We start from the raw sequence: 19937 nt of genomic DNA on the forward strand, positions 1-19937 counted from the left end.
AGAATTTTAATATGATCGATTCATAATTATCACTTAAGGCGGTAGAGATTTATTCCCTCGTCAATGAGACGATCTTAATTCCATTGTCTTATTAGGATATGGTGTGTGGAAAATAAGGGAAAAAATAAAAGATACCAAAGACTCAGAGTACCACACTGCAGATTTTTGTGGTCGGCCAGCAGTTTGATCATACGTAGGTATGGAGATATATGGGAGCACGCACATAACAACGAAAAAGTAGTTGATCTATCAGATCGACTAACAACTTTGATTTAATTCACCATTTTCATAAAAAAATATGTTCCAACCATCGAAATAGGCTAACTTTTGGCCGACTGCTTAGACTATGGTCTGCGGGATGGCTTAGTTGACACTTTACAGAATAGGATATTGTGAATTATAGATTCGCTACAGAATAATGAAACTCTTGACACGTTTCTTACTTGTTCCGTATTGCCTTGAACTTGTCGTAAATGGAAGACGAGAATTTGCAATGTTTTCCAAGCAAACAAAGTTTTTGTCGTACTACTGCGGAATGACACAACAATGCCACATTATGATAATCACAATAATATTTTTCGTGTATGAAATAATATTGAATGATAGAGTGGAAATTGGTCTAGAATGAGCTATAAGAATAATGAGGTACCTAAATACAGAAAAAACAAAATGTTATTAAAGAAAATGTTTATTATCAAAAACCTAACATTAAAGACGCTATACACACGTCATAACAAAGAACAAAATTGAGCAAAACTTTGGTTGACATCAAAACAAACTTCCAAGAGAATGCAAACTGAACTCAAACAAAAACACACCTTAACCGTATTGAAATAGAATGAAAAATTGCACTACTTGTTCAGCAAGCAGTCACCAGAACAATCATATCGTCAATATAAAATGCTACAATTTTAAAATGGTAACTGAAATAAGCGACAGTGAAGAGACGCTAATACCCGATCAAGTTAAAAAGACCATTAACAAGACCTACATGTAAAACTACCAAGAGTCTTTCAAACTTGATGGAGTAATACTGGAAGGGTGTTTAGTCTATGACGAGCTGACGGAAGGAGCCGTCGATACCGAAGAGTTCGTCATAGTTGGTTGGCTTGCCAGGTCTGAGGGCTTCATTGGCTTTCAGGTTCTCCTGTTCCGCGAACCAGTCTTTGTATTCATCTAGCTTCTTGACCCAGGCATCTATAGAAAACAAAATTTTTAGGTAAGTCTGAATCAGTATATCTAGGCAATTGTATATAGGAGCTTGTGACTAAGTAACAGCTGCACGGGTAGATCAAAAGGCACATTTTTGGCAGGTTGGCTGACACTTGAAGATCTTTGGCAATCGTTACAGGTAGTCTGAAGCTAACGTGTTTGCTTTTTCTAGTTGACGTGTTAACCATGACAGACATAGTTGCATAGGTTAAAAGTTATTTTCTGTTATCCATATTATATTCTAGTTAGGGTTATTAAAAGTGTAATACTTACTGTGAAGGTCATTCATGGGTCCAGCATTACCACCGTATTCTGTGGGCAGCATTTCCTTAGGAACGTATTTGTAGAGATCATTGGTGTCAGTGTGGAGGAAGATCTAGACAGAAACAATTATTGTTGTAAGTTTATTATTTTTAATTATGAAGCAGAAATTATTATTCTAAAAATATGCAGTTTTCAGCCGTGGGAATATCTTTGTAATCACTAGCTCCCACCCGCGTCTAGTAGGAACTACCTTGCCTTAACCTTCTTGGATAATTGTACTATCAATATAACACCAAAAGATTTTTTCAAATCTGATTTTAAGTTCCTGAGATTTGCGAATTCAAACAAGGAAACAAACTTTCAGCTTGTTAATATTTGGACCTACAAATAAGTGTTTTGTTATAAAATATTACCCTTTCTTTGATCTTGTCCTTGATGAAAGGTTTGACGAAGTTGACAATCTTGTCAACAAGAGGTGAAACGTTGATGACGTGAACTTCCTTCAGCTTGACGGGGTAGGCTTCCTGAAAAACAAATTGGAGTATTTTCAAATCACACATGTCTCTATACAATGACCTGGCATTTATTTGTTGTTGGTGCAGGCAGACGCTTGTTTTACCTACAGAAACATCATTAATCATAGATCACCTGATAAGCATTAGAAATGGGATGTGGGACCATTAATTTGTGCGTCTGGACTTTCATAAAGTACAGTTTGACTTAATGGAAGAGCCATTTGGGGTTATGAAGCTTAGCGAATACAACATTAATAATACTTTGGTTAGCTTATTTAATAGAATTTAAAATTACACTTTCTTACTAACCTGTACACAGACTAGGAACTTCTTGACCAGCGTCGGAGTGAACTTGGCGAAGTGTGTAGGCGTGGCCACAGAAGCATCTAGAACATACACGTCTCCTGCCACTCCCTCCTTCTCTTCCGCCAGTCTGACGTCACCCAGCATGAGGGCGAGCTTGAAGGCATCTGCCACATTGGGAGTCTGGATGTCTTTGTCGATACCTGTGGGAAATGAGAAAAAATTCAAATAACCACATCAATTGTTTCACCTTGTCTAGCCTACAGACTTGATCTCTTGTTGACTTAAGTTTTTCTAGATTTTTCTTTTTTTCGGTTTTGATTAGGCTTGATAAGTTTCTGTAAGTTTTATGAGATGATACTCCTCATATTATCATGAGAGAATGTTATGGTTCTTACCTCTCATAACAATCACACGTCTGCCTTCGGGTGTTAGGCCTGGTAGTGGCGGCATTTGACTGTCAACAAAAATAATGAAATGTTAATCCAATGTACCTATGTTTTTCATACTTACATTTCTTGTTATGTGCAATAGGTATGGATACATACCTAAATCAAATGATTATTATTAATATACCGTACCTAATGCTTCTGCACTTCCGTGACCTATAGTCAAGCTTGTTACTGTATATAACGGAAACGACGTTAATAACATTTAACCACCTACCTACATATAGTTAGCAATAACAAGTAATTTGTCCTGATTATCAACATAATTTATTGAATGCAACAAATAACTAAGTACTCCTATGTCCATCTCCCGAGCCTTTTCCCAACTATGTTGAGGCCGGCTTCCAATCTAACCGGATTCAGCTGAGAACCTACTCCTATGTAATGTAATGTAGTTATGTAATGACTCCTAATTAATTCTGTATCTAGAAAGATATTTCTCTATTTTTTTTATTTTTTGCACCAATGCGTTGCCAAGGAAAATCTATTAACTACTTGCAGTGTGAGAAAATGTATAATATCATGTAATTAATACGTCATGCAAAAATAATTAGTTCGCCTTTTCATTGTTGCACATTTTTCCACACAAGAGGTAGTATTTTTATTGCTGCAATTCTGCAAGATGATACCCAATTAAAAAATATACGCACCAGGTACATAAACCATTGAAATTATGTGGAATTACAGTAGATATTATAACTCTAGATTAGCTCGTACGTTTGGGTAGCTTTCTATATGTGAAACCTGAGAATGAATGAATCTCACACTTGGGTAAGAACTTTCATGTTCAACAAGTATGTAGGTACCAGTTATTGTAAATAGTTTACTGAGACTTTTTCCCATGCAATTTTGAATTTTTGTCTTCAGGAGGGCAGAGCCAGGATTTAGGTCTATATTTTTTTTCTGTGTAGGTAATATATTTTTTTAAAGTATTATTTTTAGCAAAGTAAGCTCAACACGAAATACTAGCAACGGTTTTGTTGTCTAGTGCGTAATTCATTGACGTCAGGTAGCATCACGAAAATGAAATAAATTACAAGCTTTCAGTGAACAGATACGATGATTAAACCTCATAATATTCAAATTAATGAATAATTCGTCAATTCCTGTGACTAAGAAGAGATAACCCCGGGGGTTAAGGATTTTGAAGAAATATTCGATGCCAAGGATTGGCATCATGAGTTCATTACTCATCCGTCTTAATAAATAGTTAAGATGCAGACTCTTACAAAATGCGATGCAACATTTCAAGAATTCTTCGAAGAATACTCTATAAACAGTTTCTGAAAAACTAAAGCAGGTGAACCTAACATCTCTAGATCATTCAATCATAGTAACCACGTTACGAAGTGATACCTACTTTAAACATAGGTAAGGCTTATTTAAATAAGGTTTATGATGATGACCTTAAAATTATTCTGGACCATCAACTTAGTTTTTATATTACTAGCTGTTAACCCGCCTCCCCGGTAAACTACTTCCCGGACCCGGCCAAATAAAGCCTATGAGTGGACAAACTTTTGAAATCTTTCCAGTAGTTTAGTTAACATTTATTTGTTGAAAATCTGTTATACCTTTATTATATTGGTATAGATACACTACTTACACAATATTTAAGATTTCCTGCAGCTCAGGGCGGTTGACATCACGGTCGTTGAAGAACTCAGGGACAGCAGCGCGCATGGTGAAGTACATGTCCAGCTTGCGCTTGGTCTTCTCCAGGGAGAACTTGCAGCCACGGAGGAAGGTCATGATGCGCTGGTCATCTAGAAGAAGAAATTGATAGATTTTGGTTTTGTAGGTGAAACAGTTCTTGAAATGAATGGAAGCTATATATTATTTGCATTTTTTTAGAACTAAGTCCTATTAAAAAAAAAGTAATGGAATGGATTTCTTTGCAGATTTAGAAAAGAAATTCTGGGTAGGGCGAAGAGGTTTTTGTCTAATTTTGGCAAACTATCCTCTTTCCTAAATGTTTTTTCAATTAAAGAAAATCCAAATGGAACCACTGCAATTTGTTTTTTTTGAAAATCAATGGGGGGGATACCTATGTTCGGCTGTGAAGATTATAATGATGAATTTAGTTTCACCCAAAGGAATATTTACAAACTTAAATGTAACAGTAGCCGTGACCTGATATGTCAAGCGGTTAAGTCCATCCCTAAAAACTGCATCTAAAGTAGTAATGTAATCTACCTCTAGTAATGTAATAAGTAGTAGTGTAATCATGCTTACCAAACTCGTCAGGTAGATGCGGCTCCTTCTTGAGCCACTCCTTGATGTGTGCGAGGTCAGCCTCCTTGGTGTCCGCCTTCTCATTTAACTCCTCGCGGATCTTCTGCCACATCTCTCCTGCTGGCTGTTCGAGCGTCATTTTGGCTGCTTCGACTGGTCCTGGATAACAGGAAAAATATTTTTATAATCATCCTCCGAGCCTTTTCCCAATCATGTTGGGGTCGGCTTCCAGTCTAACCGGATTCAGCTGAGTACCAGTGCTTTACAAGAAGCGACTGCCTATCTGACCTCCTCAACCCAGTTACCCGGGCAACCCGATACCCCTTGGTTAGACTGGTGTCAGACTTACTGGCTTCTGACTACCCGTAACGACTGCCAAGGATGTTCAATGACAGCCGGGACCTACAGTTTAACGTGCCATCCGAACACACAGTCCATGGTGTCTATTACATACTTAGAAAGTACATACAAACTTAGAAAAGTTGCATTGGTACTTGCCTGACCTGGGATCGAACTCGCGCCCTCATACTTGAGAGGTTGGTCCTTTACCCACTAGGACCGTTAAAAATGGAAAAAAAATGTAGATCGTCTTCTGTTTTCTAGTTTTGATGATCCTAGGTGGTGTATATTTTGAGGTCCACAAGTCAAGTATTCGATAGGTTCCTCCCAGTTCGGGAAACTCTTAATAAAACTCTTTAAAATCAGTACAGTTCCTGAGAATAGCGCGCTCAATCAAACAAACTTTAAGCTTTATGAAGAATTTAAGCAATTTCTCTAAGCATGGCTTTCTTTTCCTCATGCGGGGAACGTCGGGTATAGTATTCAATTTATTTTTAAAAGAAGTTCTCGTAAAGATAGAGTAGGATTCTAGTCTCGGGCATAACATTTCTTTTTCGCTATTCTGAACATTTTTCTCTGACAAAAATATAAGACAAAATCGTCCATAAAACTAAGCTAAGTACTTGTTTGAGTTCACTGACACAATTGCTCAATAAAACACACAATTAGTAAATCTATATGGTCGCATGGCCATGCCTAAGTTGTGTACAAGGTCCAACTTATATAGGGTGTTGTAATAACTTAGAAGGTCGTAGTAATGAAATATAGCGTGTTTGAAATGGGGAAATGGTACTGTTTGTGTTTTGTTTTTAATGTTCAAGGTTGAAGGAAAGATTTTGATCTTACTCTTATGCTGGAAATGTGTATTTAGCTATCTGCAATAGTAATGGGATAAACTGAAACCTGCATTTGGGAAATTCAAAGAAAGGATACTTAGGGATACTGGTCTTAGTGTAAATGTCTAGAAAAAATATAAAACCCGAATTGAGAACATCCTCCTTTTTGAGACGTCAGTTAAAAAGCAATAAAAATGAAAGGAAAACATTTTAAACCTCTCCGCAACAACCATTATTATTGTTGTAAGCAAAATCATTGTTAATGTCGTAGAAATCAAAACCACAAGAAAAAACCGGCCAAGTGCGAGTCGGACTCGTGCACGAAGGGTTCCGTAAATTACAGTTAAATCAACCTATCTCAAAAACTATAAGATATACTTTGATCAAACCAAAAATCGTTGAAAGAGTTAATTAGCATGCATCACCTCTATTTTTTTTAGAATTTTATACCCCGTAGTTATAAAAATAGAGGGGGGGGGACATACTTTTTACGACTTTGAGAGCTGATATCTCAAAAACCGTTCACTTTAAGAAAAATGTTTTTTAGAAAACTTTATATTATTTTAAAAGACCTTTCCATTGATACCCCACACGGGTATGTACATCGAAAAAAAAATGTCATCCCTCAGTTACATGTATGGGGGGCCCCACCCCCAATTCTTTTTTTTACTATTTAGTGTCATATTTTTGTAGCGGTTCATACAACACATATTCCCATCAAATTTCATCACTGTAGTACTTATAGTTTCCGAGTAAATCGGCTGTGACAGACGGACAGACGGACAGACGGACAGACGGACATGACGAAACTATAAGGGTTCCGTTTTTGCCATTTTGGCTACGGAACCCTAAAAATAACAATAGAAGCAAAAACCGCTAAATCAAAATCTCTAAACACATTTTTGTGAAAATAAAGAAAGAAAAAAATAGTTAGCCACGACTTTTACTTCGTTAAAAAAAATCCTAAGTGTTTTGTAACTGCGATACTTATACACCGTAACGGTTTTCATGTAACGAAAAAAGCAATTTAATGAGTTTTAGCAAACTTTCACCGTTTGGTTGAGCAATGCCCTCGCCTCTCGTGTGGTCACGACGTGCCGGTCTGTTTCGTCTTCGTAATTGTTAATTACCATGCACATAAACATGCAATCTTAATTAATAAATAAAAAGTGCATTCTAATAGTCGAATTAAGTTTTTGGTGATAGCGCCATCTATTGAGCCGATAGCTGAACTACGTTTGAAATTGGAGACAACTCTCGTGAGATGTAGGATGTGTATACAGCTCCTTGTTGTAGTTCCATACGTTGATAAGAGATGGCGTTGTTTTAAATAAAATATGCCTTAATAACAAATTAATATTTTCACCACATTTAATAATGTTTGATCATGTTAATTATTATGACAGAATATTATGCTCGATCCATATAAATTGTTAGAAAGTTGCACGCACGTGTGGCTTTGATTGCATCAGCTTATTCAACTCCCAAAAAGTATCGAACCAAATTAAGTGTAGTTAGTACCTAATTAAACTACCTACCGCTTTATTGATTACCTAAGGAACCAATACATTGTAGTTGGGTAATATGGAACCAGCCTTGTAGATAAAAAAATAAATACGCAGTGAGCAGTCACATTAAAAATCCTTTTTTGAGATGGCGGTTCCAAAGCTCATAATAAAGTTACAATAAGATTACGTACATAGTACACAGAGATATAAAAAAGAAAAGCCCATTTGCTATATCAATAAACATAAACAAATAAGTTTAAAAAGTTTCTACTAAAAATAACTAGGTAAATAATTACAAGTTCCATGACAAATCAATGCCTAGTGCTGCAGGCGTATCAATTAACCATCGATAAACGATTTAAACCATTTCAATCGATCTTGACATTCAATCAAATGAAAGTTCAATGAACTTCACACTTTGTCTCGGTTAATTATCTTATTTGATTAGCTCCCGTGAATTTTAATAAAAAGATTTATATTTAAACAACTGTTTACCTACTTCGGAAATCGAACGTGAAAATTCATAGGAAACAGTTCTTTTAAACAATTAAGTAGCAAGGATTGTTTTATTAATTAGGTTAGTACGCTAAATATTTTAACATAAAGAGATCACGATTATAGAAACAAAATAAGATATACTTTATTTTAGTTGCAGAAAGTCTAAAAAGCTCCTGAAAAGTGAGTATAAAACCAAATCAAACAAAGTTTTTCTTAAACAAAAAGTAACAGAAATTGCTACGCATAGTTACGTCCAAAAGATATGCTTTTCAGTTGATTTTTACAATGTTGTCGACTTTCAAAATAATTGCATCCATGAGTAACGGTGTTGTGTACCGTTGGATGCACGATCGTAGACAAGTGTTCAGTGAGGGTTGCTACCTAAAATTTGTTATGAATTTTCGCAAAAATATGTGGGACTTTTTGGATTTTTACTTTTACTATGAAATTGTACCTTTGTCTTATTATAAAAGCCAGAATTTGATCAGCTTCTAAATATGCGAGCTTTTTTAGATTTAAAATTGGAGCTTTGTCATACAAAACCCAAAACTTGAACAAATCATAAATCCTAGAAGCTGCCCAAAAACTATATGCCAGAGAATTGTAGTTTTGAAAAAAGCTTGGAGCTTCACGATTTTATGGAAACCTGTTTAAGCTGGACTTCCACATTATACTGGTCATCTAACAGAATAAACAAAATGATTGAAAACGATATCTATCTTTAAACTAGCTTCCACCAGCAGTTTAACCTGTATACTGAAACAATTTTTAAACCAGTCATGTAGTTCCTAAAATTAAGTACGTAGCATGTGAAAGCAAACAAGTAAACTTTTCAGCTTTATATTATGAAGAACCTGTACATCAAACTTCTTAGAAATCATATTAAATTGTGCAATGGTAACCCTAACATCTACCAACAATGGCCGCTACATTAATGGCGGGACGCGCGGAAGTCACGTGCGTTTTGCTTCATTCGCTTTTTTATTGTTCAACGATGATTGGGTGATGGATTTTACAATAATAATGGTGATAGGAGGTCAGTTTTTATTCGAATCGAGCTTTTACCAGCGTCCCGTGGTAACTACTTCAGGTATTGGGATAAAAAGTATCCTCCCTATATAAATGGACTATCTAACACTGAAAGTAATTTTCAAATCGGAACAGTAGGTACCTAGGCATCTACTTTCTGGTATAAGCGAGTTCAAGCAAACACACTACAGATAAATTCTTCAGCTTTATAATAGTCCAATTGTGATGTTTATATAATAGTATTTTTGTCTAAAAAATATTTTCGAATTATTGAATAGGGGAAGATATTGAAGCATTTTAATGAAAAAAAAACAATAATAATTTTGTATGTGTATTTTTTAAATACACATCGTAGCATCCTTAATTATTGCAACCAAAATCATAAGGAACTGAATAATCATGTTTTATTTTTATACGTGTTACATTTTTACAGCTAAATGATAGTTATCGTCTAACCTACTTTTCTCTCACTTGCATTATATTTATGACTTCCTTATCTAGAGCAATAAAGTCATACTTTTACTTATTTTTATATGTGCAATGAAAGTTATGTAACAATATCCCTTTTCTATTCTAATATAATAAAGAGGAACCTTTTTTTGTTTGTTTGTATCGTTAAGGCTCCTAAACTATTGAACCGATTTGAAAAATTATTTCACTGTTGAAAAGCTACATTCGTCCTGAGTAACACAGGCTATAGTTTATCCAGGTACGGGCAGTAGTTCCCACGGGACGCGGGTAAAAAATAAACATTTTTATTATTACTACTGCTTAATAATAAACATGTTTTTTTTTTTATCTTTGTAAATAAATTACACTGAAAAGCAAAGTAAACTTAAACAACGGAGCTATGCTCAAACGAATGTTAAGTAGGTACATTGTAAACAGTCGCATTAAATACCTCCTTTTTGGGAAGTCGGTTGAAAGTCTGTTTACAAACAACTGTGTATCAACACAATATAATACGTCTGTACATATGATCGGTATGTAAGTATGTAGATATGTATATGCATTTGTGCAGTTGAGAAAGCCAATGATATCTTGAACATTTCATTTCTCTTTGCTGTTGTTAAGCTTAGCCTACATCAGTTGCTCCAATTGTTTTTATGTTGACCATAAATTGATCGGTAGCAGCTACGTAATAGCAATATTTATAACAGTTAACTTCTATCTGACAAATGAATATGGCTGTTTGACATATATTCTGTACGAAAGCGGTCAACATCAAAAATATTCTTCAGATGAAAGTTATATGTCGATTAGAAAATCGACCCTTCGTAAAACAATTATAATTGTGTAACGTTCTGAAAAACGTAAGTTCTATATATATTATTATTCTATAGAGTTATTCCCAATTTGTCATTAGTACCGATTGGTCACCAACTATTTTTTCCATACACCAAATCCCAATTGGTCATTCGAGCAAAATAAATAATTTAATATTTAAATTTTGAGTTCCGATTCGTCCCCGCATAAAATTTCACGTATCAGAGTACCGTCAGAAATAAAAGTGTTAGAAGAAATTTTAAATGAAAAACTTCGATGTAGGTAAAGGTATAGCTCTCATATAAATATAATAACATTTACATTAAAACACAGGTGAAGACAACATGGGCATTTTATAAACCCGAAAATGTGACTCGATACTTTTTGTGCCGGTAACAAAAGTACCAGGGGCCCATAACTAGCAAAGAGATTGTATACATAAAAATGATGAATGATGGTGTAAATTGGTATATTTATCTACAATTAGGAAAAAAACGTAAAATCCTGACACTCTTGACTGCTATACTCCTGTAAGTTATGCGGTCCTAGTACACGGTGGGCAGTTCCATGGACACTCGTTGATTGGTATATTACTCATCTGATTTATGCGATCCTGGTATTTTGGTTTTGGCCGTGCGGTGTGTGACGCCGTTGAAATCGCGATTTTATTAATAGCGTCTTGCCATATTCGGAAAAACATAACCAAAATAATAAAAAAAACATATTACAATATTGTAAAGCTTATCTTGTTGACAGTACTTTTTACAAAATAAAGTACGGATGACCAATTGGGACTAAGCAAAATAAAATATTTTATTGAATGACCAACTGGGACACGTTTTTTATGGATGCCATATCACTAAAATGACGAATCGGGCATAACTCATTCTATATATACCCATTTTATTTAAGTTTGTTAAAATTTTAACTTATCAAATATTTTTTTCTACAAAAATAAAATGATTATTTATTCATTGAATATCTATAAATATTGCAAGCTATCTTTTACTTATATTATGGGATTGCTTTAAATAAAAATAGTCATAATTAAATTCACACTTTCAAAGCCACAAATCATAAAATTATCAAAATTTTACTAATCAATTAATTTAATTAAAAATAACTGTGTAGCCAGTGTGTTCTCGGGCTTAATGCAATTTCTCCGTCGTGCCATTGACCGCGGTACCGACAAGTCTTGCGGATTTCATCTCAGTTAACTATACACCGTATAATAACTGTTTGTTTATAACGCCGGTTTAACCAGGATTTTGTTTAAAAAATGTCTAGAATCTTGGTAGATTTTTCTTAGCGATAATGTTTTGACTAATACTGTAAAGCTTAAGACGTTTGTTTGCTAGAAGGCCCTAATGTGAGGTAGTACTGTTTTGATTTTAAAGAATCTTTCAGTGTTAGATAGACCATTTCTGGAGGACGACAAGGAAAAGGAGCCTATTACCTTTTATGTAGATGCGCAGATATTGGTGAAACTGATAATATATTGTTTACAAACACATACACTTAATGTTGCTTAAAATACCAGTTAATCTGGAAGATTGAGGCGGTTAGCACCAAACGATTTTAAATTTTCACAATTTGAAAAATTGTTCAGTGGGGATAATTCCTGAGAAAAACTATTATTTGTTTTCTTTATTAGTAGTACTTTCCATTTAGTTTGCATAGCATCCAGTTTACCAACCCTTGCTTACTTCACATAACATCCAGACCCAATCACTCCAAACCAACACTCCAGAGCAAAAAGCTCCAAAAAATCAAAAAAAGCAAAAAAAGCGAAATCACCTTGGAACTGGAAAATTAAGTCACAAGCCAAAGTCTCTACTATAAACACACTGGCACTTTGTCGTAACGTTTTTCTAGATTTTTTGCTCACTTGGTTGAAAATGTTTGTTCGGCGCGGCGTTCGCGCTTACACGAATGGAGCGGTTAGAGCGAGCGAGCACGTTTTATTATTTCGTTACGCGGCTTGATCGTGGAGCGAAGTTAGGAGGGATGGCTTGACACTGTTTGGATGGGGGTAAGGAGTTGGTTATAGTGGCAGCGGGTAGGTGTATCAAGACATATGGGATCATGGAATATTGTAGTTCATTATTTAGATATACCTCTAATTTATCAGGATGATAGAATATAGCGGTGGTGGTTTCAAGTTCCCAATAGCTCCTTTTTCTCCAACTGTCAAGAAGGGTAAAGTTTATCCTCCTGCTATTGGTGAAGTAGTAAAAGTATCTTAATATTGCTGCTAAAAGTAAATACACAAGTTCATGTTTCTTTAATTGCTTTCGTCGTTCTAGAAAGCTAAAAACATGTGGCGAGCTTTATTTTGTCATTTGAAGTTTAGCCTGCATCTAATGAATACTACAAAATCAATAATATACAGTTGTAAGCCTCTTTCCATATCAATGCGTAAAATTTCCGCCGCATTGGCTTAATCTTAAATATTTCAGAAGATAAAGTAGTTATACAGCTTAGTCTACTATGTGAAACAGCATATTATTATACATATTACACATAATAAACCACAAGTCCCAAAGAAAGTTCTACACAAAACAAAATCTTACGACTTATAGCGATTTTGCAGATTACAAATCGCTACACATCTGACCACAGCCCATCGAGGGTGACCGAAAAGAATGATTCATCGTGTCGGAGATATTTGAGAAAAACTACATCAGTTACGTGATTTCAATCTTTCAGACATTTAACAATAAAGTTTATATTACCTGTAGCTATTGTTGTAACAACTTGTGGCTAAATAACTGGACTCATCGATTGATATTTGCGGTTTAACGGTGTAACTGATCTAGCTTTCCACCCTCGTTGGATGATCGGTTTTTGAACATTCTGAATACTGAAATGAGACTCAAATTAAGGACTGCTCAAAATTGTTTTATCTTTGTCGTAGTTATGAAAACATCTGCGACAGAATTATTTTTAAATAGAACTTAATGTTGAGCGTCGTTTGAGTACTTATTTGGTGGGTAAGAAAACTATTCCAGATTCAAGTTGAATGTTGGATAACTGGAAGGGTAATGTCAATCTCTTCTCAGCGAGAATCTACTCATTATCAGCCTTTTAACTACATGGCACGGGTCTCTTCTCATATAGACAACGATTAGAGCTAATCGGCGAATTGGTAATTTCAGACTTTAAAGTTCAGGTTTCTTCGAGATGTCTTCTATGTTGTCCATGATATACATATAGTTATATATTCAATTAATTAAAAAAAAAAACATTTATATCCAGTTATGATTTATATCCAGTCTTTTTACTTCCTGAAAATATGTATATAAAAAATATTAAACTATCACCTTTCTCCTTCATACACACAAACAAAATTCATATTTTTAGCACTAAACCGTAACATTTTTAGGCACATAAATATTCATAATTTCAGTCTACAATTCGTTACATAAATTCATTTCGTCGGTTATTTGGCAAAAGCGTTTTTATTTCCCTATTTACGTACGTACATAACTTTGGTACATGACTTGTAAATATTGCTTTGTTTCCAGTCACGCATTTCAGTAGTTTTTACACTGTCATACATACATACATACAAACTTACTTACATACAACCTACCTACATTTAGTCAGTTGTTAAAACGAAAGTTTTTATTTGAAATGACCAGTCAAACTGTGTTATGGAAAGTTTAACAAACATCAACAAGTAAGAAATAACGCATAGCAAAATAAAGCATAATAATATTTTGGACTTTTGCGAAATATTCGAGTGTTTCAGATCTACATTCGATGTATTTCTTTTAGGACTTGTCATTTCAGCTGAAAGACGTCCACTGCTGGATTTCAGCAACGACAGTAACCCGCATCCACTGCTTCAGCCATCGGTTTGTTTATTTAAGTAGGTACTTAATACTGGCTGTTTAACCGCATACCGTAGGAACTTTTACACAAACCCGGATAGAATGGTCTTCTTCGATAAATGGGCTAGCTAACACTGAAAAAAATTTTGAAATCGGTCCCCTGGCTCCTGAGATTTCAAAGTTCAAGTTAACAAATACACTAAAAAATTTTGCGTTTTGGAGTAAAATTTTTCAGGACTACATTAATATCTTACTATCATGAAGCATAATTATATGCTTTATGTAATTGTTTCAGTTATATTTTTATTTTAAAACCTCGTACTAATGTAACGTGGATACTAAAAATTGTGAAAGTTCATTATTATTTTCAATTACTGACGGATTACATTGCATTAATATGCATGCATGCATGATTATGATACACGAGATTTATTAATAGAATTAATTAATATATACATTTATGTACTAAATTATTTAAGAGGTGTAGTTAAAAGTATGAACTTAACCGCTGCAAATAATTGGGTTTTAGTTATACCGGAAAAGTCTAGGTACATACAGTTTAGGTAGATACTGGCTATTTTCCCGCGATTTCATCTGAGTCCCGCAAGGACTTCAGCCCGCATCGAGCGTGAAATATAAAAAAAAATCGGAACACAAACAAAAAAAATGTTTAATTTTAATCATATTCTTTTACATATAGATTTGCTCGCATATGGAAGAAGACATTCTTTTTATTATAATAGCAAAGTCTGTATCCACTGTAAATGCACGGAGAGCAGGGAGTCAAATGCCTAACTTCAGAAATGCAAAGTTAATTGGCGTGAACTTTAGCTGGTACAATAAGCTGAAGAATTACGCAGAATTAAGCTTCACTACTATTTAAGACATCAAACCAACAATCCTCAAATAATGTTAATGTATTAAAACTATTGTCAAAAGTGTTACAAATCCATCATCCTCATAACAAAGACATAGCAAAGCTCGTAAGTCATTTCCATTTCGCCATGTCAGTGCTGGCCACAATAAAACGAGTGGCGAATTCCGTAACCGTAGTGCTCAGAAAGTGGCTAATAGAGGTGACTCATAGTGGTGTGATGTCCCCCCTATAGTTGGGTGAGCGTTTCCATTGGCGTAATCGATGTAGATGTTTTTAGAAGAAATATTTGAACACTTTTTGTTTTTACTGTCATTGCACATCTTTTGGCAGTCGCTACGGGTTAGCAGGAGCCAGTAAATCTGACAACCAGTCTTACCAAAGGGTATTGGGTTGACCGAGTAACTAGGTTGAGGAGGTAAGATAGGCAGCGCTCCTTGTAAAGCAATGGTACTCAGCTGCATTAGGTCAGACTGGAAGCCGACCCCAACATAGTTGGGAAAATGCTCTGGATATGATGATGATGTTTAGTCTGTAATTACCTCCCACCAGAAACAACAATGTGGGTTCCTCGATAAGAAGCGTATCTGACACTGAAAGTTTTTTTCAGCCGGGTCTAAAAGTTTCTGAGATTCGATTATGCAAATAAAACTCTTCGGCTTTGTACCTAATACCTACTAGTAGTCTTTATATTATGTTTAGATTTGCATATCACATAGCTTTTCTGTATTACATTTTTATCGTGACGCCAACAAAATGGAAACAGCAGCCCATAACGATTAAGCATGTCGAAATATAGTTGCGCGCACGCACTTGTAGCAGCCGCAAGGTTGGTTGCGGGGAAGCTAATGTGTCGGGGTTTGACTCATTATCATTAGAAGGAGAATATATGAAGTTCAGGGGAAGACCCATAGACCCAAAGCCTGCCGGGGCTACGGGATCGTTCGAAAGAGTTACCGTGGCTCTGGTACGTAAAGGGTTTAAGTAGGAACATGGTCGGCTTAGGCAGTAAGAATCTGACAATCCCTCACGTTGCATCCACAGTGGGTTAGAGGGAATGGGATGGAGTCTCATCCTTAGCGACAGATTCATTTGATGATTTCCCATAAAAAAGGGGAAAGTCAAAGAATAGTCAAAAAATATTGCAATAGTGAAAATTTTCGGCTGTTAAAGGAACTTGAATAGGTTTCAGTCTAGTTTAGGATACTATATACTTAAACGACAAGATTTATTCGAGATTTGAAATCATCAAAATGATGGGACTCTAACACAAACTCGCACTGAACCTTCTGAAACCCTAGTGTAGGCCAAGTTTTTCAAACAACCCCACAGCCCCGTATAGCATACACTTATTTTCAGTCTAATGGAAAACTCCCCAGAAAATACGGTAGTCTATTTATCGACGGCTAGTTTCATTCCAACATCACTTTTATGTATTTGCTTGCTGAATTTAAATAGGAGTTCTAAAGTTTAAAATAATTGTACCAAAAGGAATCTTCGGTATTTTAAAAATATGTGCAATATGCACATGCAGCCAGTAAATCTGAAAGAATACGAGTATTTACAATTCTTGCAAAAAACAATACTTTCACTTACGCAGCAAATTGTAAAATTAAATTAGTGTCTAATGTATTTTCGTCTAATTAGTAAGATATGTGGATAGTTAGATAATCATCTAGTGAGAGTCATTAATTTTAACACACATGCTCGTTCACTATTTTAACTGTAAGTTATATTCTTTCAGTTATTTCCTTTAGTACGTTTTATGTTTGTTAACATTACTTTCTGAGGTTTGGTGTCATAAACAAACTATTGTTCAATTTATGTACTTTATTTTTTTACTCTCAACTCTCTCGACTCAACTTGTTCTAGCCTCTTGTACCTAAAAATGCAGTTGTTCCAAAAGTCTCAATGTGAACCCAATTGTCCCTGTTATAAAAATAGGTCCATCAAAAGTCCCCTAAGTCTTCGAACGTGGCGGACGTTCGAAGTTTCGGGAAGTCTGGAGACGAGACTATCTGGTCTTTGCGCAGCAGTGTTCTTTGTGCAGCACTGTATGAGCTAAGAAAATAAAAAGTACTTTTTTTGTATCATAAAATATTGGAAAAACTCAACAATAGCTCTTTTGCTACCATTTTTAAGCAATCGATTGATGGTAATCACTTCCATTAATTTCTCAATAAATTATTATGGCAAAAAAACATTATCGCGATTTGTAATGCGCATTCGGTTTATGAGTATGTGTGTACAAGACGGATGCACGTGACGTAATCGTTGCTAAATTTGGCGGCGCGGGCGCAACAAACGACGTGAGTACTACAGTTTTTCTTTATAGTCACCATGGGTTTGGGAAATTGCGTAGATAAGTCCTGGTTTTGTGGAATTTTATTTGGACACAAAATAGATTGTAGAGAGTTATAGGAAACTAATTATAATTTTTAAAATTATAATGTAAAATAAGTACCCATTCTCAGTAGGATATGTATAATGTAGGTATATCTTATCATAGCTTAGGTACTTAAATTAGTGTCAGTGGTTGCCAAGACATAAGAGACAGAATTTGTATTGATATTTTGTCTAGGTATGACGCTGAGGGTCTTACGTTAAAGGTTCTGTAAATGGAGTTACTATTACCTTTGACTTTGACCCTTGAACCTGATACACCATTTTTTCCCTTCATCTAAAAACGTGTAACTCATAATGGCACTACAATACATGTATGTTTTTACACAATAATTGCAACGGCAGAACATCGTCAATTCTTGCTAATATCATATTACATATATACAGCCTTTGTATAATTTTCTAATTAGTGGACTTTGAAATGGCTGTGGACCGTACCATCTTTGGACTTAGATCTTTCCTTTCATTTTTTTCAAAGAGTTTGAAATTATCATGTTTTTCTTGTGTGTATGTAGTGGATATGTTGTTGTAGTATTCATGTTTATCATGTCTACAAAAAATATATACTTACTTTTATAAACCTGAAGAGATTTTTTGTTTGTTCTCCCCTTCATAAACTACTAAAAAAAAAATGCAGTGTTCGACATCCTATTTTTCAAGAAAAGCTGTAAGCTCATCTGAAGGTGAAACCGCTGTCGGAACAGCGAAAACAGATTAAAATGAAATGTTTCAGTAACAATTACTTCTTCAATCTCATTAAGCAAGCATGGTGATTACCACTCATTTCTTCTCTGTATCAGAACCGGCCTGTGCCCTCCGGTAGGACACTTCCTACCTTTGTACAAATGATGGTCACCCTACATTGCGTTACTAGTGCGTGAAGCATTGCGTGTGTAACATTTACCGATTTGCTACTACTTTATACTTCTGTCTGTCTGTTTACTGTAAACATCACCTGCTAAGGAATATTCAACCTTAATGCCTTGATTTACGGCCTGCTAAATGAGGGCTGGATGTCATAATGCGTTGATTCGGTAATATAGGTATTGTTATGCATTTTAATGTAGTATTTTGTAATTTTATTGTTTAGTTACCCTTTTTTAAGATATTTCATAGTAGGTATATCATCTTAATCTTTGTAGTCGAATGTGAGTCTGTATTGTTAGCCCGAAGACACTGATCAGGTTTACAAATTTTTCAGAGGTAATGTTTTCTGAAAATGATTAAAAAATGGGGTATGATATAACCTTTCTCAAGCTCGTCGTTTTAGATATTCTAGCAAACCAAACACATTGTCAGTTCTGTCCGATTCTGTGGCAAGATTACCTGTAGATATTTATATCATAGCCTATGGTTAATTAATCCAAGTTATTAGTATAGATTGCTTAATTTAATTTTCCCTAGTAACTTTGCGTAGTATCAAGATAGTGCGTATCTGTTGCGTATAGATTTACCTAGTTAAAAGTGAACGCAATTATATTTTTACGCTTACAGATTTCAGATATTAGTAATGGGGTTGTTCTACTTAATTATTATAGTTTTTGTTTTAGTTAGGCTTGTTAAGCAAAGTTTTTGTTTTTATCGTAAGAATTAAACTGTTTAAAGAGATATCAACAGTGTCAATACCTAGCTTTATAACCTGTATGTACAATGTACCAAAAATTTAGTATTTTTATGGGAAGAAACAAACTATTTTTATTTATATACACTAGTGAATCTGTGTATGTATCGAGTGTATTGTCGTCGTCCGTCAGTTGCATTTTATTGACGTTTCCAATATTAACTGATGAAAATACCTAGAATACAACCGTAGTGAATGTTCTAACGAGATCACGTACATCGGGATGCAAAAATGAAGACAAATAATATTAGAATCTCCTAATAAAATTTGGGAAGCCTGGCAGTTGCTGGTTCTTCTCTAAACATAATCGTTTGGACAGTCTTGAAGATAAAATTGACTGAATTAAGTTCTTTACAATAAAGGAATTTAGATCTGGAGCCCAGCAATGTGAGTTGATATGAGTCGTTGACCACACTGGTTGAGATTTTCGTCCTGGAAGAACTTACTAGACTCTAATTGTATCCATTCAAACAGTTCCCCAAAAAAGTATAAATAAATTAACATTACTATTCAAAATATTTAAGAGCATTCAAATTAACTCATAAGCTACTAAAACTGTGATCTGAAACACTTCAAATATCATCTACACAAAAAGGCGATCACAAAGTATGAATATTACAACGCTAACAACGTTGCTCGCGTTAGTCCTCTCAGATTAGAAAGTACGTAAGCGCGGCTTGTCTCGCGGATCAGCGCTCATTACCCGCCCGTTACTTTTTCTAAGCGAAGAATTTGTGGTAGCTGCTACT

At 34.9% G+C, this 19937-nt stretch overlaps 1 protein-coding gene across 1 annotated transcript; it reads right to left on the reverse strand.

Annotated features, from left to right (window-relative positions):
• Window positions 1-672: 672 nt before the first annotated feature.
• Window positions 673-12411, reverse strand: LOC110380066 (alpha-tocopherol transfer protein-like). Its single transcript, XM_064040299.1, has 8 exons — window positions 12252-12411; window positions 4979-5137; window positions 4350-4509; window positions 2693-2751; window positions 2301-2497; window positions 1890-2000; window positions 1486-1588; window positions 673-1197 (listed from the first exon to the last, which is right to left on the reverse strand). The coding sequence occupies exons 2-8, from the start codon at window positions 5115-5117 to the stop codon at window positions 1046-1048; spliced, it is 921 nt and encodes a 306-aa protein (XP_063896369.1). The 5' UTR covers window positions 5118-5137; window positions 12252-12411; the 3' UTR covers window positions 673-1045.
• Window positions 12412-19937: the final 7526 nt, after the last annotated feature.

Source organism: Helicoverpa armigera, chromosome 22, assembly GCF_030705265.1.
Source record: "Helicoverpa armigera isolate CAAS_96S chromosome 22, ASM3070526v1, whole genome shotgun sequence".
Lineage (NCBI taxonomy): Eukaryota > Metazoa > Arthropoda > Insecta > Lepidoptera > Noctuidae > Helicoverpa > Helicoverpa armigera.

What these genes read in the sequence shown, in the direction of transcription:
- LOC110380066 (XM_064040299.1), bottom strand. Translation starts at nt 5,117, where the DNA reads ATGACGCTCGAACAGCCAGCAGGAGAGATGTGGCAGAAGATCCGCGAG. An exon ending in CAGGAAATCTTAAATATTGT is followed by an intron (nt 2,752 to 4,349) that starts GTAAGTAGTGTA and finishes TTTTGTTGACAG; the next exon opens with TCAAATGCCGCCACTACCAG. An exon ending in ACCCATGAATGACCTTCACA is followed by an intron (nt 1,198 to 1,485) that starts GTAAGTATTACA and finishes TGTTTTCTATAG; the next exon opens with ATGCCTGGGTCAAGAAGCTA.